Source organism: Coprinopsis cinerea (genome assembly GCF_000182895.1).
Source record: "Coprinopsis cinerea okayama7#130 chromosome 9 map unlocalized cont3.9, whole genome shotgun sequence".
NCBI lineage: Eukaryota > Fungi > Basidiomycota > Agaricomycetes > Agaricales > Psathyrellaceae > Coprinopsis > Coprinopsis cinerea.
Genome location: NW_003307536.1, coordinates 648,946 through 675,668, shown reverse-complemented (window position 1 = coordinate 675,668; position 26,723 = coordinate 648,946). Strand labels below are relative to the sequence as shown.

Below are 26,723 nucleotides of genomic sequence, written 5' to 3'. Positions count from 1 at the left end.
GAAACACGAGCGGTGAACTTGGCACCACAGTCACCGAAGATCATCAGCAACAACCTCCCCGCTCCCTATCCCATTCGATCCCTTCTCGCTCAACCCCAACGCATTCGTCGTAGAATCATGCGAAACGATAGCAACAACATCCTTCTCCCCCAACCCGCGCTTTTCATCAAACACTCCTCCACTCTCGTCATCATCATCATCGTCCAGCTCCTCTTCAACCAAAGCCCCCGCGAGCCTTACAGGTTCCCAAGTCCTCTCCTTCACTTCCAAGTTCTGGCCACTAGCGATGTTCTTCGCTATCTGCCCTTCCCGCTTGAGATGCGTGATCCGGCGGAAGGAACGGGCGAGGAATGGTGTAAGAGACGGAAGTGGCCAAGATGGAGGAACGAGTTCTAGGACCTGTAGAGTTTAGGTGGAGGAGAATAGCGGATAAAAGGATCAGCCAAGTCCGACAACATCGCGACTATTTTTGCGAAAGCGAGAGGTAACTCACGTCTAGGACATCGAGATTCATGGCTTGGGCATTCAGTAGTTGGGACGCCCGCTCAGCACTTGTCGGGGAACTGAAAAGAAGAGTTCATCAGTCAGTATCGTGGCACCACAAGCGTCAAGCCGGATAAAGTCAGGAACATCCGTCTATGCAAGGACAAAACAGAAGTAGAATGAACGACATACTCGTCCAACATATAGACCTCCAACAAAACCTTCAACAGCTCCTTCTTTTTCGCATCATCAATTGGACGCTGTATTAACGCAGGAGCCGGCTTCGCCTTTCCAGATTGCGACTTGGATGTTGAACCCCCCAGGAACAACCCCTCAGCCCACTGATCCAACCCCGCAGCCTCCGCAGCCGAAATAGCCACCTTCGGAGGAATGACATCCCCTTGAAGTGTACAGTAGGCTTCAGCACTCGCCGCATCGCTGAGTTCGCAAGCCAGTGTCGTTAGAGCTGATCTATGGTTTCCAAGCTAAAATGCAAAGGTATCATCATGAGATTGGGGTTTCCACGATTGGGGAGGGTATGGAAGCAGGCTCACCTTTCCCTCTAACAGCGCCATCTCCAGTGATAAGATCTTCTCTCGTTTTTCACTGACGATTCTGGCCTTGATCATTTCGGGGTCATAGAGATGCGAGCCTGAGAGAAAAAGAACTGAACAGAGGCGAGCTCGCTTCGAGGGAGACTCCGGTGTGGTGGACTCAAAGTACGAGAAGAAGGAGGGCAAAGCGGGAGGGCCGGATGTAGTGGTCGGAGAAAGAGGTGTCGCTTTAGGGGCTTTGGAGGAGGTCGATGTATACGAAGAAACTACATTCCATGTTGAGTGAGATGAAAGAGGGGCGACATGGTAGGGCATTAACCTTTAGCTCGCCATAGTTTTGATATTGCATTGTCCTGGCGGAGGAATTGGAGCACGGTGTCGATGCACGAAAGCGCGAGTCGATTGTGTAGCTCCTTTGACTGTAGCGCAGAAAACATAAGATAGATTTCTCAAAAGTGAACAAGCCACAGACCTGGGATCGTTTCTGGAGCACGAGGTACTCTAGGTACTGTTTCGCAGCAGCAGGACTCTCCAACTCGATTTGTTCCAACAAGGCCAGGTCTTCCCCAGTGGCTGTCCGCTCTCGATCTCTCCGCTTTCCGCCGGTGTCTCTGAGGGCAGTCAGGAGCTGGAGGGAAAACAGTCACTCACTGACTGGCGAAACTAAACCACTTCAAGAACACTTACTCGGATGGCTGCCTCTTGATCGCGCTTTAATAGCCATATACCCCATTTGTGGGTTAGGGCCTTATCGCGTTTGTCCATGAGTAGGGACACCATTTGTAAAAGAGGGTCAGGGATATCTGGATCTGTCCATACTCCGTCGACAATTCTGTGAGAAGCCTGTCAGCGACGTTTTCGGAGAAAGCAGCGGCGCATGTACTTCGACCACACTTCAAGCAACTTTTCGTCGTTTTCGGGTCCACCAAGTTGATACAGCATGCACAATGCATTGTACTGGCCTGTTTCCCGGAATACGTCCTCAACTTCGGAAAGTACAATTGAGTTGGGCGACGAAAGTAGATCATAGAGTTCAGATGTCTTTTCTGACTGCGCGTAGATCTTGGCAAGGACGGTGTCGATGATCTGGATAGAGAGGTTAACCACAGTTTGTGAAAACGATCTACAATACGCACGGCTCTGATGGAACGGGGTCGCTCCCTCTCTTTCCCTTTGCTAGAAGCAGAATTGTTAAACTGTTCCACCTCCTCATCTTTGTCCAAGTCTAATGCCATTCGTCTCCGCCTCTCTTTCTTGAGAAACGTCTCCAACATTTCCAGGGCCCTCTCCTGCAGGATTTTGCGTAGTTCCGCTGTCGTCGGTGCAGATTGTGTGTTCGGCGAAAGGTGGGGCGAGTAGTTCCTGACTAGGTTGAAGATAACTGGATCAGGCCCATGTTTAAGGCGTACACGGACAGGGTTGTGAAGAGATACATGGTAAGTTCAGAATAAAGGGGAGCGAAGTAAAGGCGAAAGCGAAAGGGTTGGGGTCAATGGGAAATAGTTGGCGACGTACTGATATCGTCCACAGATGCCTCCCTGGGCATCTTCTCCGCGATCCCAGCGAACACGTCCACATGGTCCTCGTCCGAGAACAGATTCCCTCGAAGCTGAGGAAAATAGCTGACTAGGACTCGCGGGTCGAGCTGGCCATTAAACAGCAGCTTTCCAGCATCTTCAAACATTGTTTCTGAGAAGTATTGGAATCCAATTCGTTGGAATACATAGCGCAGTTCTTCGGCCTAGATTCTCAATATTAACCTGTGCCTAGTGCGGAAGAGACGGGAGCGACGTACCTGGTCCTCATCGACCTCGATGCTTTCCTCGAGCTTCTTCCTCCTAGTGTCGGCAACTGTGAAGGCATCCTCAAGCTTGTGACTGTCCAGCAGAGATTCGACTTGGGTTATCAGGCTCGACGGAACCAGTGAATGGATCGAATTCGAGCCTAGGATGAGAACATGCGAGCTGGACGTCATTTTGGGGGATCCTGGTGGCTAAAAGTTGTGTCCCTGGCTCTAGAAAGGTTTCATGAGGCAGATGGCGGTCACTGAGGCAGGTCCAACACTGGGCACGTCGACGTTGTGGGCAACAAATCCGCCGGGCAATGCGCGTCACTGTTGAGCTCGGTGCCACCTAATGGGGAATAACATTACCACGCCCAGCGTAACCCGCGTTTCGCCCCAAGCCACTAAGTCAGCACGGGCACCAAAACCTACCATAGAAATCCCCGGAAAGCAGTAAGAGCTTGTCGAACTAGATGGTCCAAGAAGAAGAGCAAAATTCTCTCATGGTATGATGACTGCAATAATAACGAGTGAAGGGCATGTGTGGAAACACGTTGCATTAATGTGGAACACCTTCATTTACTGTGAATTCCCCTGGAGTTACATCGATAATAGAGCTTGAGCTAAATAATATGAGAATTAAGTCGAATGTCAAGAGGAGCTTTAATGAGCGCCCATTCATACGGCACCCTCCAAAGCAATTCTTGAATTATCATTTCCTTCGCACACGGATCGAGTAGTGTCCATTGCTCGTCTCTCTCCCTCAGTGATACAACATTGTTCAATATCATATGGCACATGTCGATACAACCAACCTCCCCTGTATTCTATTCATGGATTGCCTTCTCTGCATGGCTACAAGCACAAGATCTAATGAATGGGAAATCGCCGAGGTAAAGATCTAATCTAAATGACCATTGGGAATTGGGGCTGGAGAAGCGTGAGCTGAGAGAGTCAGTAGCACCAAGTAAATCCCCTTAGAGAACGTTTATCTCCCACCACTACCACATTTTTAAGGAATCCAACGTCCCCGCCTCACTTTCAAGTTAAGCGCTCAAACTTCCCGAAACGGACCGCCAGAACCTCCCACGTGATTCCCAACCATGCCAAGCCACAGGTGGGGCGGAACTCGCTGCAAGCGCCATGTTCGCCTCAACTGACGACGACCATCAGCTCGCCATGAACGACGTCGGCGAACCCAATGGCCAACGACCTGACACCCACAGCGACTTGGTAGACCCTACGACGCCGACGGCCACGACGGTGAAACCTAGTGAAGCGACACCAGCCTGTGAGACGGACTTGGACACGCTCAGAGAACTGAGCCTCAAACCTGGTGGCTTTGGAGATAAACGGGCTTCCATATGGTGCGCTCCAATTATATACGTTCTGGCTAACGTGCTCATCAGTCCTGATATAGGCCTTATTTACTTGGTGTTGAACCATTACCGCAGCCAGAACCCCAAGATGCTGCAACGGACGATGAACAGGCAGAATCGAGCCGCGAAACCGAGTGCGAGGTCCACCCCGACGAACACCAAATCAAACTAGACACCGACCGCAGCTTCGTATTATATCCAGTAGGTGAAAACCCGTGCCTCCAATGGATAATTGCCCTTGGACTGACATGCGGTGCTGTTGTAGAGCGGAAGGATGACCGTGAAACTCTTCAAGAGAACTTACACGATCTACTCGTGCAACTGTTCAGAAAACGACGGAAGTTGGGCTACTTCCAGGTACGCTATTCACCTTTCCGGACGCAAATTAACCGTGTTGAATGCTTTGTTAGGGATACCATGACATAATAACGGTCATATACCTCACTGTGCCACCAGAGCTGCGCTTTGCTTGCGCGGAGAAGATCAGTCTTCATAGAGTTAGAGACTCGATGGGATCCAGTCTAGAGCCAGTCCTGGGTCTTCTCAGGTGGGTCCTTGCACGTTACAACGTCAGCTGTCGCTTTGAAACTCAAACAACATCAGAATAACGAAAAACCTCCTACGGCTGGCCGACAGAGAGTATGCGTCCACCCTCGAGCGGTACGATAAGCCCCTTCTGGTTTTGTAAACCATGAGATTTATCTAACTTTGCGAACAGGACATCTCCGCTCCCCTTCTACGCACTCTCCAACCTGTTGACGTTATTCTCTCATGATATGCCAACGCTGCCTCTGATCCAGCATGTTTTCGATTACCTGCTATGTCGACCGCCAATTGCCGTTGTTTATCTTACAGCAGTGGTAAGCACAGTCTCGCGGTGTGTTTTTGAATTAGTGTGTAACCACGCGCGCTAGATCATTCTATCACGGAAGGAGGAAGTCAAACAACTTGAACTTGACGGAGAGGAGGGAATGGCCCACAGTCTCCTCAGTTCTCTGCCGGACATTGAAGACGAGGTAGAAGAGGACCCGGAACAGGTGACATCGGAAGATATTGCTGTTAAGCCTCCGAAACCAGCTAGTCCAGGACCGGAAGTTCAAGGGGATGACGGAACCGGAACGGACGCCTCAGGTACGCCTGACCCACAGCAAACTCCAGAGTCCGGCCCTACTGCTCCCATATCGTCGCCGAAGACAACCAACGACCCCGTCCTTGTCAATGATGCGCTCCAAACGTGCAGCTCATCCAAAGACTCCCAGACCTCTTCACCTCCAACCCGATCACGGTCACGCTCAACACGTCGTCTGGTGGACGACCCTAGTCCACAAGATGACTTTTACGTTCCCAGTCTCCCCCACACGAGCCGCTCACCCTCCCGAACCAAATCACCGTCACCTCCCCCGCCCGATGCCCCCTTGACCCTCGCGCACACAGAAGAACCTCACCATCCAGGGAAACCTAAACTATCTTTGTCGGAACTTCTCAGACGCGCAGACCAACTCCGCGAAGAATTCCCTCCAGATCATCCCGAACTTGGTGTGGCGAAAATTATGGGTCCACAAAGCGTCATCTTCACCTGGAAACAGCCGCGTCCACCAGGAACGAACGTTGCAGCTGATGGTGAAGACACCGAACTAGGCGATGATATAATCGGAGATCCTGATGACGCCGCTGAAGCCATGCTCCTGCACCCCGAGCTGGTCGTATATCCTTATGACCCGAGATCAGAGGAGGCTGAGGCATCCAAAGAGGGAGTGGATGGGGACGGGGAAGGAGATGGTGACCATCTCCTGACTGGCTCTCGTAAAGAGAAACGAAAGAGACGAAAACTTCACAAGCCACGGTACAAGTTCGATGTGAGAACGAAGACTATCGTCGCTGGAACCGTGATCGTTTTGGGGGTCGCGATGGCCGCTGCGTACGGCATGCGCGCCCAAAAGTATGGGAGCGCTGGGAGTCCTTTTGGCACCCACGGCCAGAAGAAGTGGGCTCAGAGTCAGCAGTGGTTCAGTGGAGCGATTGTGGGTGCTACTATGAAGTTGGCTCAGGCCTTTGGTGGTGGCGAGAATGGGCGAGGAGAGTTGTGATATGCCCTGATGCTCCTTTCCTTATGCGACGGCTTTCCTTTCTGGACTTCGTTTTCTCCACTATCACCCTGCTATCCCAACACGTCGAACGCCCGGGCGGACTCCTTGTGACTGAGGCAGATCCTCTCGGCCATGTTCTAAACTTGGTGAACTAGAGCTGGACGCGGGCGACGCGGTGGAGGTTGACTTAGGTAGTATTCTATAATCCTACAAGTTATATTTGAATCCTCCAAACCGCCTTGCGCGAGTATTGGAGAGGTCTGCTATGTATATGTCATTCTAAATTTAAGCACAACTAATACGCGGGCCTGTCGGCGTCTAGTAAAATGTCGGGTGCAGGGTAAGTACCAGAATAAGGAACGCTGCAAGGCCTCTACCGCGATCAAGCGGTCGTGTTGGCCGCAGCGATGACCTCGTCTACAGCCTTCTCGCCATTGACGACAGAGGCGACGACTGGGATGGCTTGAGAAAAGTCACTGAACATGACGTGCTTGATGTTCTCCCTCTGGCAATACGCGGCCAAGTCGTTCTCGCCGTCGGCCTTCGCCTTAACAAAGAGGAGGTCCGCATGACGGGCAGCGGAAATATCTGTGTTGGCAAGCGTAAGAAATCAGCGAAATTTTAGCAGACCGTGGAGAAGAGTAAATGAACGCGATTCGGGGACAGCAAAGGTGGGATCGAAAACCGACGGGTGCGCATGGAGCGTGGATACCAGAGATAGCCGTTACTGGGAGGGTAGGGCCTAGGCGTATCCCGCCGGTTCGAGTCAATGAATACGGGTGAGAAGCATCCTCGCGACCGCTGAGAACATTTCCCTGCGGCTACGGAGGATATCTAAAAGTGTAAATTTCGAAGCCGTTCACATACCTGAAACGCCATCCCCGAAGAAAAACAAGGTTGGTGGGTTCGGGAGGTCGCGATAAGGCAGAATCGCCTGGGACTTATCGTGCCCGAAACCGCTTTAGGAGTCAAACTCTCATTGAGCTTCGCTTGGCCCGTAATAGAAGGCAGAGACTCACCTGGAGGGGTGTCTGAACTGAATCTCCCATTTGCCGTCAGGCTTGATATTCACGTCATTGGCAATAATGTCGATATCCTTCGCAGCTTCCTCGCCAATAAGGTGGACGAGGGTGGACTTGATCAAAGGTGCCATCCCGCTGTTGAGTGAACGAGTGGGTGTCGTTTAGCTCCATGGAAATACGAGCAGAGAGACGCATGGATGCAGACGCACTGTGCCATCATCCTTCTCCCGCGTCGACGACTCACCTCGATACGATAATGAATGGGACATCGTTAGCTTTGCACCAGGCACAAAAGTCTTTGAACCCGGGATCAAGCACGATATCTAGAGAAGAACGTGCGTCAACTCAATTAGCGCCCATACATCGCTCGGAAATTCCTCGTGCGACCTACGCTTCTTTTGGTACTCTTTACACTCGGGGAAAGTGTGTCCGTTATCAGAGACGCTCTGCAACATTTCCCGGAATGAATCCCTGGAAACATTTCCAGCCCGTTAACGGTGCTTGAACTTGGTATGACCCTGGGAATTGACATACCGGAAGGTCGAGCGACCCGCCAGGATTTCAAGGTTGCCACCCCGACGTTTTTCCTTGCCGAAACCAAGGTTATCGGTCATCACTGCAAACCGACGGGGCCATCAGTCAGTAACTGCACACCGCGATTAGGAGACTTTGCGCGAGGGGGGAGTGAGGGGAGACATGACGTCCATCCCTAAGATACAGTGATCGACGCAGATCCCATCGATAACGACTGTAAACCGCCCAGTCTGACCAGGAACTTACGGTCATTCGAGTCGATTGTGGTGATCGTCCCATCCCTAAGTGGTTTACATGGTTAACCGACTTGAACGACAATTGAACGCAGGGAGAGCCAAAGATAGGCGATCCAAAAAAACCGAGACCTGGCCATGGGAGGTCCAATGAGATTTCTGGAACATACCAATCAGAAAGAACCACGAATTTCTTGTCGCGGTGGATGGGAGGGTATGGCAGACTGCTCTGTGGTGCTTCACGGGTTTCGGTCATCTGCGAAAATGGTGAGCGCTGGGCCCCAGGAAACCACAAAGGACAGAAAATGACCTTGGGGTAACGGTGAATCTGTGGTATCGTTGCTTGCAAAGCCTTTAATTTCAAAAAGCTTGCGCGATGACTCGGCGGTTGCTGTCAAGAAGTCGAAGCCTTCTCTTCGAGTTCTTGGGTCCTGGCGGATGTAAGCGGATCCAATGATCGAATTGTGTCATCGTGATTTCTTGGTGATTTCCCCTTCAGCTTCAGCGCTTCACGCGGATGTGGTGCGCACCGTCCACGTCGCTCCCCAACGAGATAACTGCACCCAAGCAATAGAATTCTCCGCCCTATGGAATGCGGAAAGTCGAAAGAGAATGGACAATTTATGCGGAAGATGCTCGGGAGGCGGATAATGTTCAAAGGGATACATCGAATTCGGGTAGTATACGGATACAGCTATATACTATCGTCTACAGATAACAGAACCAGGATGCTATGGGATTAAGGTATAAGAATAAAGTAGTCGGGTCATGATAGCAGATACATCTATGGAATGGGAACCAATATGAAAACAGAAGGGTCTATGCAGTGGGTCTAAAAGGAAAATGCGAGTCAAAGTGGGGAGCCGATGAAAGCGAAGGGGAATAGATAGCAAGAAAGCGATTATGGGGGAGCCAGTCCTGAGTCGGTATGCGGTACAATAGTCGGGGTCTAGTCGTTGCTTGAAGATGAGAGAGGTGCGGGTCGAACGAGAGGCGATTACCAGTCGAGTTCTGGAGGGAAGTATTTTGCGATTAAGGATTGGTAGTAGGGCTTGAGCTTCTCAACGTCGCATCGTTCGTCGCTTTTGCTGTAGAGATCGTAGGGGTTGAAGGCCTTGACGGCAGCGAGGATCTCTTCGTCTTTTTCGTTGCACAAGTGCTTGTAAGCGCCTTCTCTGTGCCAGGGGTAGAAAGAGTGGTAACGAATCATGGCCAATGCCTCAGGAGGGAGGTAACTCTGGTCCTTGAAGACGTTGTATAGATACTGCCAAATGGGTCAGCTGGTGAGATGGTAAAAATAAAGGAGAGCTCCAACCTCATCGTGACCCCAGGAGAGCATGACGTTGTCCAGACCGCAGTTTGGTTTATAGATACCGTACTCCGTCGAGTAAACCTCGTCGTACGAATCGGGGTTTCCAGCGAAAGTCTCATGATAGATAATTTTATCGGAGAACTTGCAGCCGACGACAAAGGTATCCTGTGGAGGCGAACGAATAGAACTATCAGCTCAATCCGTCACAAAGACGCGACTTGTACGTACACCAACGACGTCCCACTGGCCCTCCGAGCCGAAGATGAGCAGCAGTTTCCCGAGATCATGGACAAGCCCCGCCACTTGCATCCATTCTGGCTTTCCATCACGGCGAATGGCCTCAGCGGTTTGGAGGAGATGCTCGATTTGGGATACGCTGGTCTACAAATGATGTCAGTCAGTCATAAACATTGCGTATATTCCCAAAAGGGATGTGCGCACATCAGGGTCGGATTCATCAACGAGCGTGTTCAGTAGCTCAATGGCCTCCCACACGCCCATACGGCCTCGCGACTTGGTCTTGAAATTGACTCGAGCGCGGATATTGAACTCGACTGTCTGTTTTTCTAGAAACGGGATGTGTCAGACAGGGTGGCGGGTGGCGATAGACAGTGGACATACCGTGTTGTTCCTTGTAGAAAGCCTTGACACGGTCACAGGCGGATTCGTACTGTCGGAACTGCGTTTTGTCTTTTGATTTGTCAAACTCAGACTCCTCGTTCCAGAGCCTGCCCCGCAGGACGTTGACTGTACCAATTCGTTAGACGCTGTACGCGACAATCGCAGAGTGGGGAGTGGGTCTTACCTTCGTCGATGGCGTCGCTAGTCTCTTCGAGCTCGTGGGCAGGTATCCGGGGAGTGTACTGCACGGTGGACATGATGATAGGAGTAGGAAGAGGAGAATGAAAGATTAGGTAGGTAATATAAGTCCCAAGAAGAAAGAAAGCAGGCTGTCTACAGACAGGAGCAGTTGAGGGGGACTGGATGGGATGTGGTGGTGAGACGGAACCCAAGAGAGAGACGCGGATTTTAAGGATTTTGGAACGGCCTGCACAGGAAGATTTAACATTCCCCAATCGGTATAGACGGGATCTATTGCGAAGTTGATGAAGAAAAGTACAGTCTCCACTGGCAATTTCCTAGGTTTCAGCGAATTACAGCGAAATCACTTGCCATCGTCAGGTCAGATCTGCCGACACGGGGACGCGACGGCCAGCGTCTCGATTTGGTCGTACCTCATTGGGTTGCTACGTGTACTACCTAATCCGGATACCTCGCGTGGCCAAGGTCGCGATCCGCCTTTGCAGATCCAATCTCGATTTCTTGGTCTTTCCATCCCAAAAATCCCAAGAGTACTCTCGCTTTGCTCGCATCATGTGTTACTGGATAAGGGTTGGGTATTAATAGCAGCTTGACTTTACCTTCCCTTTTGCTGCAAGGCCTAGTCGTTCCTCCAAATGGACTGCAACGAGGCTGAAACATGTTCGATCGAGAGCTTAGATTAGTGGACATGTTCATTTGGCTATCCGATTACTCTTCTCTAAGCCTGATTATCTGTGATGGGGTATTTATTGGTTAATAGAGAGTGATAACGACGTTATGCCGTCATGAACAAAAGCAAAACCCATACAGTCAACCTTACGACCTTCCCGACAGTGCCTCCACTGCTGTCAACTTTCAACGACCCCGAACAAGTACCGAAGATTTCGAATCCCTGTCGGCGCTTACATTCTCAAAGCTCGTATCATCCCTCGTATTGAAATGATGTAAACCGCCCATCTTCTTGCCTCTCCAACGATACGATGTTCTGGACCCTATAAGAACCCCTTCGTCGATACTTAAACGCATGGCGAGGCTCCCAAGTGAAGATCGAGAGTATTGGATTACAGCTGTTTGCATAATTCTTTGCGCGAGCAGTTTTGTAGAATCGCTTTGATGGCGTTGATGGCACCTCGGAGAACTCCGTTTTACCTCATCGCCGGTCGAATACACAGCTGTTTCTGCGATTTTTGGCGGGTGAAAGAGACGATTAGTTGGTGCAGATGATTGGAAACATAACCAGAAGTGGTAAGGGCACATTGACGAGGCGATAAGCTCGCGACAATGCCTGGGTGATGCTCAGAACTGAGCCTCGAGCGGGACTTTTGCTGTCATGCGGAGCTTTCCAACCCGCCATCAATTGGTTTCTGAAAATTCGCTCGCGCAAAGAATTATGCAAACAGCTGTAGGATAACACAGTCAGTTACGAAAAGTGACGAGTTTCCCATTGACTTCCTAATCCCCGTGTGCCTTCAAGATTTTGGGGGTCTGAGCGCTCCGAGTCGCAAATCGAAAATACGTCCAATACCCTCGAGTGTACTATACACCGCCTGGAGGCGTTCACCTTGCATAATGGTTGCGATTTCCGCGGGTCGCGGGAATGAAGTTCACGATGACTCCTTCTTGGAGCACCGTTTGCCTTTCATACATAAGTAATTCCCTGGTATGTTCACCCTGGGTTCAAGTCAGCTGTCTAACCTAGGGTACGAAAGCTTACAGGCAGTCTGCGAGGCCCCGATTCCCAATTTAACCACTTCAGCCAGTCAACGTTTGATTCGGAGTAAGGGAGTCACAGTATTCAGGATAAACAGCGGACTCTTAAAACGTACATACTGGTTTCAGTTAACAGCATCAACTCCACTATTCCGGACTCAGCCATTCCATTCTAATCCATAAACATTTCCATCTCGTTTGAAAAGATACCGTTCTCCAGGTCCCCGCTTCGCCAAATTTAAACAGGGTTTTTCCAATCCTTGAACCCAAGGTCAACAGCTATGGGAAGCAAACATGATCAATGTACGTTCTACACAAAAGAGGGCGCGATTGCAGTCAACTTACGCCATGGGGGTGTGATGAATCTGCAAGAAGAGCGTCGACGAGTAGACATCAACAGTTAGAGCAGCATGTTTACACCATCGTTTATGAATACTCACCTTCGTTGCTTGCCCTCGGCGGCGAGCTTATCAAGTTCAGCGATGTCAGCCTGCTCCAACTTCTTGAAGGCAGCAGCCGCTCCTTCGATGTTGGCCGAGATTCGTGCAGGAGTTACGGACTTGGGGACGACGGGAATTCCCTTCGAAACTGAATTGAACGGGCGAGTCAGAACAGGCTTCTAATGCTCCAGAGCCAGCGAGCGCTTACGCAAATATCCAAGGAGCACGAACGCGGGTTGCAACCCATGTTTCTCCGCGATACGAACCACGGTCTCGTCCTGGAGGAGCGGGGAGCCAGCTGACCCAAGCGGGGAATAGGCTTGTGCGACTATTCCTTTCGATTTAAGGAAAGCAACCAACTCGTGCTGTGGGTTGTACGGATGAAGTTCGAGCTGTGTGAAAAGAGTCATGTCCGAATCAGTGACCGTACGTCCTCCCACCACGACCTGTTCTCCAAAACCCCCAAAACATCATTTCGTTCTCCAAAGAAATGAGAGAAATCGCACAAAATAGTGATAACGATAGTCCAATTGCCTAATTCTACTCACCTGGTTAACGGCAGGAATAACCTCCGCTGACGGAAGTATCTCTGCGAGCTTTGCCTCCGAAAAGTTAGACACTCCAATTGATTTAACCTTCCCTAAAAAGAAGGCACAATAGCCATTTCAGTGACTGGTTTTAAAAACACTCCTTGGGGGCGTGTTCCTTTCGAGCGGCATATCCATGGCAGACGTGGGATCCGGAATGTGCCTTCGGAGTCGGTTGCGGTAGATAGCAAGTGGACGAGGACTCACCAGCCTTCTGCAGAGCCTCCATCTGTTTCCACGTATCGGAGAGTTTCCAGGAGTGATCCACGTCCCGCTTGCCGTCGGGCAGGGTAGGGAAAGCGGGGTGATTGCCTTTAGGGTTCAAGGGAACAGGCCAGTGGATAAGGAATACTAGAACCAGTCGAATCAGCCAAACAGCCGGCCAGAGCTATTCATGAGAATGCTCTCGAAGCGGGGCGTACAGTCGAGGTAGTCAGTTCCCAGTTTCTCCAGAGTCTCATTTAGGGACTCTTCGACTCGAGTGTGGTAGGTGCACCAGACTTTACCGGTGATCTTTCACAAACGGGTTAGTTTGATTCGTCCCAAGTTCTAGTCATAGTCCAGAAGGGACCCGAGCAGCGCAACCTACCCAAAGTTGATCTCTAGGAACACCAGAGGCCTTGATACCATCTCCCACTTCCTTCTCGTTTCCATAGACCCTGTTAGCACCATCAAGGGTCGCCCCGACACCGCCCAGAAAGAGTGAACACCAGCGGTCAATATCGATGTATCCATCGAGAACAAGGGCAACCTCTGCGGGTTTCTCACCAAGCACAGTCAATGTGACGGTATCCCGCCTCTTTGATGGCGTGGGCGACGGCATTCTCGACTTCACCAGGCTGTGATTGCCAAGTCCCTATAGCGTCACGCGAGACGACGCGAAAACGACAACGTAAAGGGTGTTATTAGTTTGGGTCGCACTCGGAGGTCGTGGGTGTGTAAAGAAAGATATATGGGTTCAGCGCTTTGGGCGACCCTTGGACGCTGAGAAACTATCATCGAACACGGTACACGCACCTAGACCGATGGCTGGTATTTCACGGCCGTCGTTCAGTTTGATCTTGAGATCGGCGGCCATGGTTGTGGTGGGATAAAGAAAAGAATGGGTTCAGAGGGTCGTTGTGGTGGTGGTTATCGATAAACCCTGAGGTGAGCTTGCTGCATTCTAGCTTTAGGGGTTCTCAGGCTGCAAATAAGCTTGTCAGCTTTCGAAGGGCTTCGAATATTCGGCATCGTCGCGTCATACGGGCGACAGGTTGCCACAATTCCAGAGTACAAGTCGTGGGGGCGGGCCGCGCGGTCCTTGCGGTCCCGCCCACTCGCCGTCCTGGGAACCCGGAAAGCATCCGCTTGGGAGCAAGTTCCATTGGAAAAGCGCCCGTAATGAACCTGTCCGTCGTGTCAATTCAGTGGGATAGTGGGATTGAATTGACTAAGTAGGTGGGTGTAGGTTATGAATAGAAACGCGGATTCGGCCGTTTGCCACTGGATGGACGCCGTTCCCATTCCCACCTTCTATGATGAGTTGGAGTCACTACCAGCGTACAACTTCGAATGAACACTTCCAAAGGTGGGCCGGGATTGCCTGGGAGGAGAGTGGCGTACCGTAGCCGCAGCCGCTGACTGACAAACAAGTTCAGCATTCTTACGCCTAGGGTTAAGTAAACCCATCGGTGACCTCGGGGTGTCCAGTTCACATCATGTGCGACATATGTTCAGTTCGTATCTTGCCAGTCTGCCGTCGAAAGTCGAGGTCCAGGAAATAGACCTAACGACCGTCCTTTTGGGTATATAGAACTATGCTCAGGCCACATGGTCGAGGAATAAAGTTTGGCGACGATCTCTGCAAAAAGGTCCTCTGGAATCAATTGGGGCTTGTTGATGATCCCTCAATGCACAGCACAGAGGGAAACGTGTTGTGGCGTGGCTTTTCTGTGACCTAGGCACCCATGGGCGCTTATCGCAAAGGGCAACCGGAATAGAAGTTCCGCTGGATATGTATGGATATCGACTCGGAGGAAAGTCAATACAATAGTTAAGGTTTCGGACATATCCTTCGAACCAAGGGGATGGGGAGCTTTATGCACAATGGACAGTTGTTACTGAGCCCCAGGAAGGCGAATTTCGAGCACGATACCGCGTGAGTCAATGACACAGCGGCGAACTCAAAAGTCCTCGAGTGTTATTCGCGTCGACTGAAAAACTGTATGCTTGAGTCGCCGATCCCCGCAGAAATTCAGGAACGAGTTGGATAGCGTCGTCGCGGTGATGAGATCCAGGCTCAAGTTGTTTGGTTTAGTGCGTTGCTTTGTGGGCGTAAAGGGTTTGGGGTGGCGCAGTCGATACCGCTCCTCGGCATGATGGCTTTGCGAAATTGCCGAAGTAAATGTATGGTTCTGGATGTACCTTGAAGCCATTCGTTAGCTGGCCAGAGCGGCTTCACACAGAGTGGTACACAGGTACTCGTATTGCAGATTATTCAGAGTGCGTTGAGGGCGGGCGTCTTCACTTCCAATTGTTCACTGGAGTACTTCCGAGATACAGTCACGGTGAGATAGAGCACCGAGGATAGCGATGGTCGGACGGCCCAGATTTAAATCACTCTGGATTGTTTAATTGGACATAGCGAGATCTAGAGAACTCAGCCAATGCTCCGAAGTCTGTAGGTACAACCGATATGAACCACGCGAGCACGAGCTTCGGAAACCAGAAGGGGTTGACAACCTTAAAACTGTGCAACCCTTGTCGAAATAAATTTCTGAGAAGACGGTAGCGAGAGGAGGCATGTAATCGACAAATTGTTCCTGTATGTAGTTGGCTATAAACTGGAACGCGCTGATCATGCAGGGACGCGATTTACAGCTTGAGGAAGGGTCTGCAGATATTTTTTCCTTTTTTTATTTTATTGTTAATCCGCATCGCATTTTGAACCGGTGTCCTTCATCGCGACGGGCGATATGTTCCTTTTACGATTCGTCTTGTATTTTTTGAAGCGAGGAGAAAGCGATACGACGATGTACAAACCAAGCACAGACTAGTCCTTCGCTGGTCCTTTTGAGGACCCTGCGCGAGAATGATACCATCAATTGATCTGCATCATCGTGGCGATGTCCGACTGTCAATATTGTGGAGTGCCAAGGGAGGTCGCGTCCCAACGCCAGTGCAGGACGTCGGCGATGTGTAGTCGGTAGCAAGTCGATTTGTGTCATTAATTACCGCGCGGGCAAGGTATGAGAGCACAAAGGCAATGCCTCTTCAAGCGCAGCAGAGGCGGTATAAAAGGCCAGTCATAACGGGGTGATGCAATTAATAAAGCACTCAGAAGACTTCCTCTGTTCTTGATATAAGTACGGACCAGGAAGTAACGATCCCTATCAGATCGACTGAACTTCGAGCAACAGCCTTGAGCAGATGTACAATGATGAGAAGGAAAGGATTAGGAAGAATTTCAGGAGTAGCGCCAAAGTGAAACGATCAGTCTGCCGAGCTTATGATTCCGCCTGTACATGTAGCGTCGGCTCCACAATTGGATGTGCCAGGGTAATAGTAGGACTCGTTGTCGAGAGGCCATCCAAAGTCCATAGAAGCAAATTTGTCGTACAGTTGCCAGGGAAGGAGAATGTTATCACCCAAACACGGCCAGGCAGTGGGAGACAATGCGGTTTCAGAATTTGACCTGAGAAGCCCGTCTGATAAGTAATAATTATAAGCAGTGACGCCAGAGGCCAGTCGACAGTAGAGGTCGATTCTGAGGATTATAAGCAGATAGTTAGGGGGCAAGGGGCATGTCGAAGCGGACGAAGTTGTTGGACAGAGGAAAAGAATGTCGATGGTCAGGAAGCCATGTGAGCCGTGGGCACTGTGGGAAAGTTGGTTTCCTAAAGGGAAAAGCTGGATCAAAGCCGTCACAGCCGTGTGAGGCAACAATTGTTTGCAAGTTCCCTCGACCAATATCGTCCTTGACCCCATCAGCTGGGCTCTGTTGGTGGTGAACCACAATCTTCCCAAGTCTCAGAGGGTCTGTTCTGCTGGCTAGAGGTCAGTCTCCGCTCAATCTACAGCTTTATACAGGTTATACTCACCCAAAAGTACCCCTGTTGACTTGGTTCAACCGATTGGATACCCAGCCATCAACAAATTGATACCCCTGGCTTTCTGCTTTTCGTCGCGCACACCGAGGCGATCGTTGTGACGTACGGGTGAATTTCCCTGATTTTGGTTCATTTTCCTGAGCAGTTGTGGTTCTGTAGCCCTCTCTGGAACAACCTGGACCATTTTCGTTCGTTTCTTGGAGATCTATGGGGTTTGGGCTCGGTTTCAAGCGCAATTCTCGGACTCAGCCCACAAAGTCCAAAGCAGAAGATGATGACCAGTGGTACATACCGTATACCGGGTCATTCGAGCCTCCACCACGGGAGCCTCCACGCCGCCTGAGGCCCAGGGACAGTTGGGGGGATCCACTCGACCCGGACGATGACGACGATGAGGGCCTCGCCGACAAGGAACTCCAGGAAAGGTTCCGAGAGTACGGGGACACGTCGAGCCGCAACAGCAGCAAGTTCACCGACGACGACCACAAACCCAGAGGGCGGGATAGGTCATTTTCATTAATGTCTGGTCGAACTGTGTCGTCCGGTATGGTGGACCCAAGCCGTAACAGCGTTCTTTCCCCGCGGAGGTCAACCGTAACCTCTGGTCAACGTCCACCTGTCCCATCCTATATCCACCTGGAGGCCGCAGGAGGCGTCGGAGAATCACCTGTACCACATGTTACCAAAGAACACCTCCTCAGCAATCGCCTCAGCTTGGCCAGCATTTTCAGCTTCGCGTCGTCCAGTCGGAAAAATAGGTCCTCCCCCGAACGCAGTCGGAAGAGTTCCCTTCGTAGAGCACGCCCGCCAAAGTCGGAATCGACCTCCAGGCAACCTTCAGAACCCAATACGCGCCCCAGCACTTCTTCTGAAGCTCAAGACTCGACGACGAAGAAAAAACTCGTTTTCCCCCAGCCCGACCCTTCCAAATTGAACGACGTTGCACCTGATGACTATTATAATTCCTACTACTCGACTTTGGTTCAAACCCCGGGACACGAGTCTTCACCTCTAAACCACCAGGGTGAAGTGCCTTCAACACAGACCCAGGAAGATCCAGCCACTTCACCACATCCCTACGCGTATATACCACTTCAAGATCCTTCCGACCCGCCACAGTCCGCTCCTTTACCCACCACATCCTCAACACAATCCAACAAACGCCCGCCCCGTCTCGGTTTCACCAATCCTGGAAACAATAGCCTAGGGGTGAGATCGCTGAAGAACTCGACTTCTACCCCTGACCTGCGCCTCCCTGCTCCCCCTCGCTCGAAATCCCGCACTTCTCCTTCCATTAAGGATCGCTGGCTCTCTGCCGAAAGCTGGTGTGACGCCATTCTTTTCCCCAGACCAAGATTTAAACAGGTTGCTCCTCCCCCACCCAGAATAGTCAGCCCGCCAGATACCCCTGTGGAAGAGAAATTCCATGACCAGGTGGCTGATTCTGCTGTTCCTTCGAGGGTGCTTGCACATTCGAAGTCTCTGGGTAACTTGAAACCTCCGCAGCCACCACTCCCACAGGTCGCCATCACCCCTCCACCTGAACCCACTCCTACTGCCAAGTCTTCCAATGCCCGACCACCTCGCCCTAAGAGTTTTGCAGCTGACGACCTTGCTCTTATCAATCCAGCATTCTCGCTTGAACAGTACGTTTTCCTTGTCTCGTTTTCGATGCCAAAACTAACTTCCGAATAGGGTTCTCCAAGAAGGGGAAAAGTTGGAATTCCAGAGAAGACAGTGGCAGGTCCAAGCTACTTCTTCAATCGGCAACTCAACTGCACGAAAGCTTGCTCGCTCGCGTTCCAAGTCTTTAACCCAGAAAGGCCGCAAAGTACAGATTCAGAACAGCATCGACTACCTTGCAGCGCGTGCTTGTCTTGGCAGCCAGAATGCTTCTCCCGACATCCTCCCACCACGTCCTCGTACTTCATCTTCCACACACGGCACGCAGTCAATGACAACCGCCGGTCGTCCGTCCCACTCACACTCCAACTCACTGACGAAATCATTGTCACTGTCCAAGTCATCAAAACATTCTCGCGGTCACTCACGTTCGGAATCGTGGAGCAAAGGAGACAACAAACATCCCCGTGTCCCTGCAGCGGAGATCAACCATACGCGACCATCGCTGGAGGTTGCCCTACACAATGACAACACGAGGGTTATTCGTTTCCCTGACCCTGCTTTCATCCCTATCGACCGGTCGAGCCCAGCTCGCGTTTCGCCCATTCCATCTGGGAGTAGTGATATCCATATGGGAATTGCTATCTCCACACCTCCGCCTCCTGACGATGGACTGGATCGTGAATCGATCAGGATGCCTGCCCACCCCTATGCTTCGGCAGGACTGTATACCCGGAGCAATCCCGCCCAAGATACGACGCAGGAAAAGAAACAACCAGAGCGTAGCGGTGCCGATTATGCAGGGCCTCACCCAATCGTTGCTCCTCATAATAACCACCAGCCTCCACGGGTATCTTCCCCCATGTCCTCGCATCCATACGCTCGGGCAGTTTCTCCCGAATCCGCTGCGTTTGTGGCTCAACCCCGCGACGATAGCAATGTTCCTGTGTCGGACAAGATGTGGGCGCAGCTTTCGCCTGGTATCGTACGCGAAGTCCTACCGGACGATCTCGTCTACTCTCCGTTCATGCAAGACACGTCTGCGGCCGATGGCGCAGGCGACGACTCGGTCGGGTTGGGTGAAGCGCTTACCTACACGAATAGCTATCGGGATAGCTTCGATAGCGGATTGGGCACGAGCGAGGGCCACGTCATTCAGCCCTACGTCCCAGTTTCTTCGCCGCAGGAATGGCAAGAGGAAGCGCCGCGGGTGCACCGCAAACCGGTTCAGTATGACGCCAGTCGACCTGCGTACCCACAACGACCTGGGTTCCCTCACCACCGTCACAACAGCTCTTCCGATGACCCGGCTTCGTCAGGTGCGGCTGCGCTCCCCAGTAGCGATCTCCTGCTTCCCATTCCTGAAGTGGTCGATCACAATGGTGTGGTTCCCTCACCTGGTGCAACCTCTGGAACCCCCTCGCCGCCCCCGTCACCTCGCAGTCTCGGCAGTCCGAATGACCTCGACAACTTCCACGACCTGTTCTACCAGCCCAGTTCTATCAGACAGTCTGCACTCGACCCCGTGGCTGACCGACCGCTGTCCCAATCTGCTTCGCTGACGTGGGAGGAGGCCTCGCGTAGCCGAAGGACTGGGAGTGGGTTGACGAGTCTGGCGAGGCAGTTGAGTGAGGAGTTTGAGCAGATGGAGAGGGATAGAGCGAGTAGCCAGTACTCGACTGGTGGGTCTTTGAGACAGGACAGCCTCGGCCGGAAGACTGCGAATGGTGGACTCGAGTTTGTTTTCGAGGAGGTCCGGACGGACTCACCTACCCAGATGGGTCATGTGCATGATCATGAGACCGACGAAGACCCAACGCTCCGCCTCAAACCCCCGTTCAGCGTTCCGGAGGACGTTGCGTCGTTCGTCGCATCTTCGGCAGAGGGTAGGACGGTGGAAGACGAGGAAGACGAAACAGGTGAGAGTTGCTTGTCATCGTACTTGCTGTCAATCGAAATGCTCACCCACGTTTTTTTTTTCTTCTTTGTTTTTTTTTTTTAGCCGTTTTCCGTGTCGGGTCCGTAGACGCGATCGCCACGCCCCCCGCAGAGACCGCCGATCGGCGTCGTTCGTTCATTGGACTGATGTCCTACGACAACCGATTCCCCCGCGATCCGTCCATCAGTCCCGACGGACGACACCTCAGCCAGTACTCGGGACTTCAACCACCCGAGATAACGCGGAGCAGTTATATGACGACGTCGACGATGTCGAGGATGTCGGGTCTTTCCGACTTCCCTGTTCCGCCTCGGGATCCGGCGCATATGTCGCTCCTGACCGCTTATTTTGACGAGACGCTCAGTCACCGGGAGATGCAAGCTCTGCGGGATACGCCTCACCCGCTCTCGCCTGAGGCAGGACGTCTCGTGCTCAGCGAGACCAGCGAAAGCGACGTAAAGCCTGCCAACAGCACCACTACCACCACCAACACTACTACTAATACTCCTTCCACGGACTAAGACCAGACCTTCCTTTGCAACTTCAACAGCGTTACCTGACATACCCCACACTCATTTCAATCCCCAGCTTCCCGTCTCTCCAATCTCCGTTTCACAACCCCAATTATGTAGCGATATTTATTCCTTATTATTGGAATTACTGATTTGTATTGCGCATTCGACAACCTATCCTTATAGCATACTGTATCCATTATTTCGTCGTTTTTCCTTTCAATTCTTTGCAGGGTTTTTCACGTTTCTCCTTGTTCATTATTATTCATAGAATAGTGACCTTTTTTGATTCGCAGTTAGCAGTACTGCTTATTATTCGTAACTCTCCAACTTGCATATTCTCTATGTACCCCACTTCGATCTCTTCGCCCTTCCTTCCCTCCCCTCCTCTTTCTTCCCCTTCTTCATACCTGTTGTTTGTGTTTGTTTCGGGCATGACTTCTTATGTAGACCATTTGGAAAGTAATTGCATGGCGTTCTGCAAGAATTGAAGATCGTAAAGAGAGGGGTATCAAACGATTACAGCAATACAGGTACAATGAGAGAACAGGATAGTCATAAATACAGCAAAGCAACTGGTCAATAGAGCATGTCAGTACAGCAAGCGTGTTGCATCTAGTCGTCGTATTGAGTAAGCTAAAGGAAAGATACGCCCCGTCAGTTCCATCCCAACCAACAGCAACAGTACCAAAAATATCAAGACTCACGTCAAGTGTAAGCGTCCGCGAGCTATTCACATCTTGATCACGATAGATCCCAACCAGCGAATTCCCTCTCTCATACAGGGTGTTCTTCAAGCTGATCACGACGAACTGGAAGGATTCGGACGCATGTGTGCGGATGTAGTTTGCAACCTTGGCCACGTTGGTGTTATCCAGTGCTGCGTCGACCTCATCCAGCACGAAAAATGGTGCCGGTTGGTAACTGAATTGCAGACCCATATCAGATAACGAGTTCCTTTTTCTTCAAGGAGTTCGAGCATGGAGCCACAAACCTGTGAATAGCAAACAACAGTGCGAGAGCAGCCACCGTCTTTTCACCGCCAGATAACTGTTCCATATCTCTGAAACGTTTCATGGGAGGCATGGCATGATACTTGATACCACCGTTGTATGGTTCCTGAATGACGAAGCTCTCAGTTGGGAACACACGCGGCAACGGAGAGATAATCTTTTGCTTTTACCTCGTTGTCTTCCAAACTAAGGTAGGCGACACCACCCATAGGCGAGGCTTTCCCTTTCGTCAAGTCCTTGTACACCTGATCGATACGATCCGAGATATGATTGTACGCTTTGTTGAACAAGTCGCATCTAGTGAGGAGAATCGAAAACACCAAATTAGCCATCTGAGTTTGTAAACGAAAACAAATGTGAGTGGGGAAACGCCACAAACCTGCGCTTCTTCACATCATTGAATCGATCCCGGGCTTCTTTCGAGTCCTTGCGAGCCTTCTCAGCCTCCTTTTCCGTAGCTGCAAGTTTACTCTCCACATCGTCCAGCCTATCTCTTCGTCAATCTCCGTCCAAAACACCCCAAATCGGAAAACCCCACATACCTATCCATGGCCTTCATATTCGGTGCCATCCGCTCGATCTCGCCATTGATGTTGACGATTTCCTTGTCGTATCGTGCAATGGCTTCTCCCGGATCCTCCTCCCTCTCATCCTCCTCGATAGAGTCAAAGTCGACTTCAATACCATAATCAGGAACCTTTTTCGGTCTCTGAGTGGCATCCTCGTCTTCGTCCACGTCCATCGCGACTTCTTCTCTAAGGTTCTGTCATACAAGCATCATCAGCCAACGAAAAAGAAACGCGTGAATATAGAAGGACGCGCGTGGATCGTCGTTAAGACAAATAGAGCTCGGAAGATGACGACATACCTCCTCCATCGGGACATTCTTGAGGTTTCCCTCTTTCAGTGGCAACCGGATCTCTTCAAGTCGGCATTTGCGATAAATAGACGACCGGTCTAGAGCCAACTTTTCGATTTCATCGTTCTGTGACGCAAAATATGAGTTTGAGTTTTATTGGCGCTTCGCGGCAAGGCAGACACGAGGCAGCCGCCAAGAGAAGCGTAGGCGCCAGAAGACGAAGAAAACGACATACCGCAGCTGAAATCTCTTTAAGAGCCTGGTCCAACACCTTGGCGGCTTTGGAGGTGGTCTTCTTCACCTGCTCGACCTCTTTATTGGCCTCTTCGAGTATCTCCTGCAGTCCTTCCAGATCTTCCTTAAGTTTGGCAATGACCGCTTCAGAAGCATCGATTTCTTCCTCGATAGAACTCTTTTGTTGCTTCAGTCTGGTCAACGACGATCGTTCCGCAGTGATTACACCTTCCAAGCGCGCAGTCCGCTCCGCGATGGCCTTCAACCCCTCTTCTTCGAAGTCACGCCTGAACACAGAAACATGAGTCACCCCACACATACACCAAACACCCCAACGAAAAGAAGCAAAACGAACTCACATGTTCGTCAACCTGGCTATTTGCGTATCATATCGAAGCCGAGCCTGACTCTCTTCCTGGGCAATCTTGAGCTGCCTCTCCTCATACTCGCGAATGTTCGCCACCCCAATTGTTCGGCAAAACTTGGCAAAGATCTTATCCTCAGCTGCGTTGATCGTCTTCTTCAACGCGTCGATTCGGGATTTAAGGTTTGCATAGTCGGATTCGCCTTTCTTAAGACTCGGGTTGAGGGTCTTGAGTTCCTTTTGGACGTGCTTTACTTCGTCTTTGACACCGGTCAGTCGGAGTTTGCATGCGTTCTGGTCAAGTCGTGCTGTTGAGTCTTACAGCGAGAAAGGGAGGCGGGAGCGTACACACCAGATCGTCTTTGACAACGCCGATTGTAGCTTCCAAACGTGTTATTTCGGAGATGAGGTTCTCGTCGGACTTCGCGCGAGGTCTTTGCTTGCTCAATTCGTGTCTCTGAGCTTGGAGACTATCTCTCGTTCGCATAAGGCCTGGTGAGAAAATCAGCAAGGAAGTCTACCGCGTCGGCAAGCGACCATACCTTGAACATCCTTCTCATCCCACTTCTTTGTCGTGTTGTGCGTACTCCGCCCACCAGTGATCAAGCCACTCTTGTGGATGACAGTGCCTTCCAGTGTTACGGCTAGCCAACCCTTTCAGCATACACAGCAACATTTAACGAAGGAGGGGACAACGAACCTTTGACTTCCTGACCCTTCTCGTAGCACACATACCTCGCCACCTCCATAGTATCACAGACAAGGCCATTCCCACATGCATAATGAATCGCACGTTCGACAGCGCTCTCGTATTGGACAACGTCCACAGCCAACCTCGCGCCCTTGGCAAACGAACGGAATTTATCATTGATAGGCTTGACTTGGATGGTGTCTAACGGGATGAACGTTGCTTGACCTGCTCGCTGAGTTCGCATGTACTGGAACGGTATCCGTCAGGCGAGGGATGGAGTATTAAGTTGAAGAGAGGCAGTACCTCGATGCAGTCGATGGCTGTCTTCTCTTCATCCACAACGATTGCGTCGATGTTACGGCCCAGAATGACAGAAACGGCAGTCTCGTATTTGCGTGCGATGGGTTTGCAAAGGTCGACAATGCGGCCTCTGACGCCTGTGCAAGCCCAGTCAGCTTTGAGGGCCATCGGAAAGGCGTTGTCATACCTGGGAAGATCCGCTGCAGACTTGCGATGGTCTCCTTCAACTTTGCTTCCCTTTCGGACTCTGTCTTGTCCACCCCGGCCTGAAGCAGTTGTTGATATACGCTTTGAAGCTTCTCGTCGATTTCGGCTTCGAGTTTCCTGAAGAAGAGGTAAGAATGTAGATGGCATGTCAATTGGAAATAGCGCACTGGATCCTCGTTCGCTCGGCGATTTGATTATCAAGTTCTTGTCGTGCGTTTGCCAACTCGACTTGCAATCCTTTTAATCTATCTTCGAGCTGAACGGTAAGAGTCAGTGAAAGAGCCCAACATCAGTGCCAAACACGTACCTCGGTCTTCTTGTCGGATAGAGTACCAATTTCTTCATTTCGAGAGGTTTGTGTTTCTTCCAGCCCCTTAACTTTCTCCTGCAGCTGTGTGAGCGCCCGACTGGTGGTCTTCTCCTCACGGGACAGTGTCTCCAAGGCCTGTCGTTCGTCGACAGCTTGCGTACTTGCCGTCGTCTTCCTGTGGGTGGTTCAGTATAAGCTCTAGCGACACAGACATTCGACGCACAGAGCCTGGTACTCAGCCAAACTTTGCTCACTAAGTGCGATGTTGTGGCTGGATGATTTACGCTGTTCCTCTGTGAATGGCCTTAGCAGAAGCTTCCAAAAAGAGTCGGAGGGAATACCCACCTGCAGCCTTTTCAGCGTCCTTGCGAACAATTTCGAGGTCCTTCTTGAGGGTTGCCACCCTTGCGCGCAAGATCTTCTCGTTGGATGCGATATCACTTTGAGACTTGAGAGCGTTTTCGAGTTTCCTTGTAGCGTGGGTGATCTGGGCTTCAATCGAGACGAGGTCAGGTTTCTTTCCATCCAAGGCCTTCTCTGCCTTCTTGATCTGCTTCTCCTTTTGCAGCACACTGGTTCTGGCTTTAGCCTGGCGTGCGCGGGCAGCCTCGAGAGCGTCGTCGTGTGCTCTTTGCTCCTGTCGTAGGCCAGCTAGTTCCTTGTTCTTCTTGACAATAGATGCGCTGTTGGATTCGATAGCTTCCTCGATGTGGTAGAGTTTGAGCAGAATGCGTTGAAGAATCAAGTCATCCTGTGTCGCCCAGTAAGAAGCTGTTGACAAGGTGAAGGACTCTTACACGCACCCGCTGTTGGCACAAGCTCGAGAATCGCTCAGCCTCCGACTTTTGCTCCTTGTACTGCTTGATCTCCCCAGCAATTCCTCGGCGCTTGGTGAAATTGAAAGTCGCATTCTCGGTTGCCTTATCCTGCTCTTCCTTTGCTTTCTCATACTCGGCCGCCAGTTCACCTGAACCACTGATTTGTTCAATGAGACGCGACAATTCTTTGGGAGACTGTGAAGCGACTGCTTCGACATCGCCCTGGAAGACCAAAAAGTTCTTTGCTTTGACCAAGATATTGTGCTGGATGAGGGCAGCGTTGTATGCTGAATATGTGACGACCTTTTTGTTCAGTTTGTATTCTGAAGCGCCGCTCGTCGAGATCCTAGAACCAACGGTGAGCACAGAAGGCATAACGATGATGACCGCTGCACGCACGTCCGCTGAAAGGTCCATTCCTTGCCATTGGCGTCCTTGAATACAGCCATGACCCAGGCCTTTTTCGCTGTTCCTTCACCTTCCCCCTCCTCATCGTCGTCCTCCTCGTTCTCATTCTGCGTCTCGCCGTCGAGCCCGTTCTTGGCCAATCTCCGTCCTCGGTAAACGAGATCTTTCAGCTGGGCACTTCGCAGCTGCGCGCTCTTGACACCCAGCACAAAGGAGATGGCGTCCATAAGATTCGACTTGCCGGCTCCATTGGGCCCAATGACCGATGTGAAGTTGCTGAACGGGCCAATAACCTGGTGCCCGCTGAATCCATAATCAACATCGTCGACTAGCTGAAGATCGAAGAGCTGGCTTACCGGTAGGACTTGAAGTCGCATACCTCTATGCGAATGAGAGGCATCTTTGGAG

The 26,723-nt window shown here is 51.2% G+C and overlaps 8 protein-coding genes across 8 annotated transcripts; 3 read left to right on the top strand and 5 right to left on the bottom strand.

Moving 5' to 3' along the window:
* Positions 1-30: 30 nt before the first annotated feature.
* Positions 31-3,012, bottom strand: CC1G_10716 (hypothetical protein; the record flags this gene model as incomplete). Its single annotated transcript, XM_001832082.1, has 11 exons — positions 31-399; positions 494-563; positions 676-968; positions 1,038-1,303; positions 1,357-1,456; positions 1,510-1,665; positions 1,725-1,869; positions 1,921-2,123; positions 2,174-2,418; positions 2,553-2,778; positions 2,833-3,012. 11 exons carry the CDS (start codon positions 3,010-3,012, stop codon positions 31-33), a joined length of 2,253 nt encoding a protein of 750 aa, XP_001832134.1.
* Positions 3,013-3,963: 951 nt separating this feature from the next.
* CC1G_15142 (hypothetical protein) lies at positions 3,964-4,625 on the top strand (the record flags this gene model as incomplete). Its single annotated transcript, XM_002910457.1, has 4 exons — positions 3,964-4,187; positions 4,241-4,400; positions 4,465-4,556; positions 4,610-4,625. 4 exons carry the CDS (start codon positions 3,964-3,966, stop codon positions 4,623-4,625), a joined length of 492 nt encoding a protein of 163 aa, XP_002910503.1.
* Positions 4,626-5,170: 545 nt separating this feature from the next.
* On the top strand, positions 5,171-6,581 carry CC1G_15141 (hypothetical protein; the record flags this gene model as incomplete). Its single annotated transcript, XM_002910456.1, has 2 exons — positions 5,171-5,330; positions 5,634-6,581. The coding sequence occupies 2 exons, from the start codon at positions 5,171-5,173 to the stop codon at positions 6,284-6,286; spliced, it is 813 nt and encodes a 270-aa protein (XP_002910502.1). The 3' UTR covers positions 6,287-6,581.
* Positions 6,582-6,668: 87 nt separating this feature from the next.
* CC1G_10714 (hypothetical protein) lies at positions 6,669-8,331 on the bottom strand (the record flags this gene model as incomplete). The annotated part of the gene is made up of 8 exons (XM_001832080.1): positions 6,669-6,874; positions 7,154-7,245; positions 7,306-7,443; positions 7,553-7,631; positions 7,700-7,779; positions 7,843-7,924; positions 8,089-8,123; positions 8,246-8,331. The coding sequence occupies 8 exons, from the start codon at positions 8,329-8,331 to the stop codon at positions 6,669-6,671; spliced, it is 798 nt and encodes a 265-aa protein (XP_001832132.1).
* A 741-nt stretch (positions 8,332-9,072) lies between these two features.
* On the bottom strand, positions 9,073-10,362 carry CC1G_10713 (myo-inositol oxygenase; the record flags this gene model as incomplete). Its single annotated transcript, XM_001832079.2, has 6 exons — positions 10,193-10,362; positions 10,009-10,134; positions 9,829-9,953; positions 9,616-9,768; positions 9,391-9,552; positions 9,073-9,339 (listed from the first exon to the last, which is right to left on the bottom strand). The coding sequence occupies exons 1-6, from the start codon at positions 10,263-10,265 to the stop codon at positions 9,073-9,075; spliced, it is 906 nt and encodes a 301-aa protein (XP_001832131.1). The 5' UTR covers positions 10,266-10,362.
* A 1,795-nt stretch (positions 10,363-12,157) lies between these two features.
* Positions 12,158-14,083, bottom strand: CC1G_10712 (glycerol dehydrogenase; the record flags this gene model as incomplete). Its single annotated transcript, XM_001832078.2, has 10 exons — positions 13,964-14,083; positions 13,715-13,802; positions 13,536-13,605; positions 13,369-13,459; positions 13,154-13,297; positions 12,908-12,999; positions 12,568-12,751; positions 12,360-12,507; positions 12,265-12,284; positions 12,158-12,198 (listed from the first exon to the last, which is right to left on the bottom strand). Exons 1-10 carry the CDS (start codon positions 14,022-14,024, stop codon positions 12,158-12,160), a joined length of 939 nt encoding a protein of 312 aa, XP_001832130.2. The 5' UTR covers positions 14,025-14,083.
* Positions 14,084-17,244: 3,161 nt separating this feature from the next.
* Positions 17,245-21,120, top strand: CC1G_10711 (hypothetical protein; the record flags this gene model as incomplete). The annotated part of the gene is made up of 3 exons (XM_001832077.1): positions 17,245-18,683; positions 18,733-20,579; positions 20,663-21,120. The coding sequence occupies 3 exons, from the start codon at positions 17,245-17,247 to the stop codon at positions 21,118-21,120; spliced, it is 3,744 nt and encodes a 1,247-aa protein (XP_001832129.1).
* A 453-nt stretch (positions 21,121-21,573) lies between these two features.
* Positions 21,574-26,715, bottom strand: CC1G_10710 (cohesin complex subunit psm1; the record flags this gene model as incomplete). The annotated part of the gene is made up of 21 exons (XM_001832076.2): positions 21,574-21,747; positions 21,819-22,035; positions 22,106-22,230; positions 22,295-22,421; positions 22,504-22,611; positions 22,667-22,887; positions 22,993-23,109; positions 23,219-23,504; positions 23,577-23,875; positions 23,934-24,073; positions 24,124-24,225; positions 24,282-24,519; positions 24,576-24,709; positions 24,760-24,896; positions 24,947-25,035; positions 25,087-25,264; positions 25,313-25,382; positions 25,435-25,840; positions 25,893-26,253; positions 26,307-26,618; positions 26,672-26,715. The coding sequence occupies 21 exons, from the start codon at positions 26,713-26,715 to the stop codon at positions 21,727-21,729; spliced, it is 3,732 nt and encodes a 1,243-aa protein (XP_001832128.1). The 3' UTR covers positions 21,574-21,726.
* Positions 26,716-26,723: the final 8 nt, after the last annotated feature.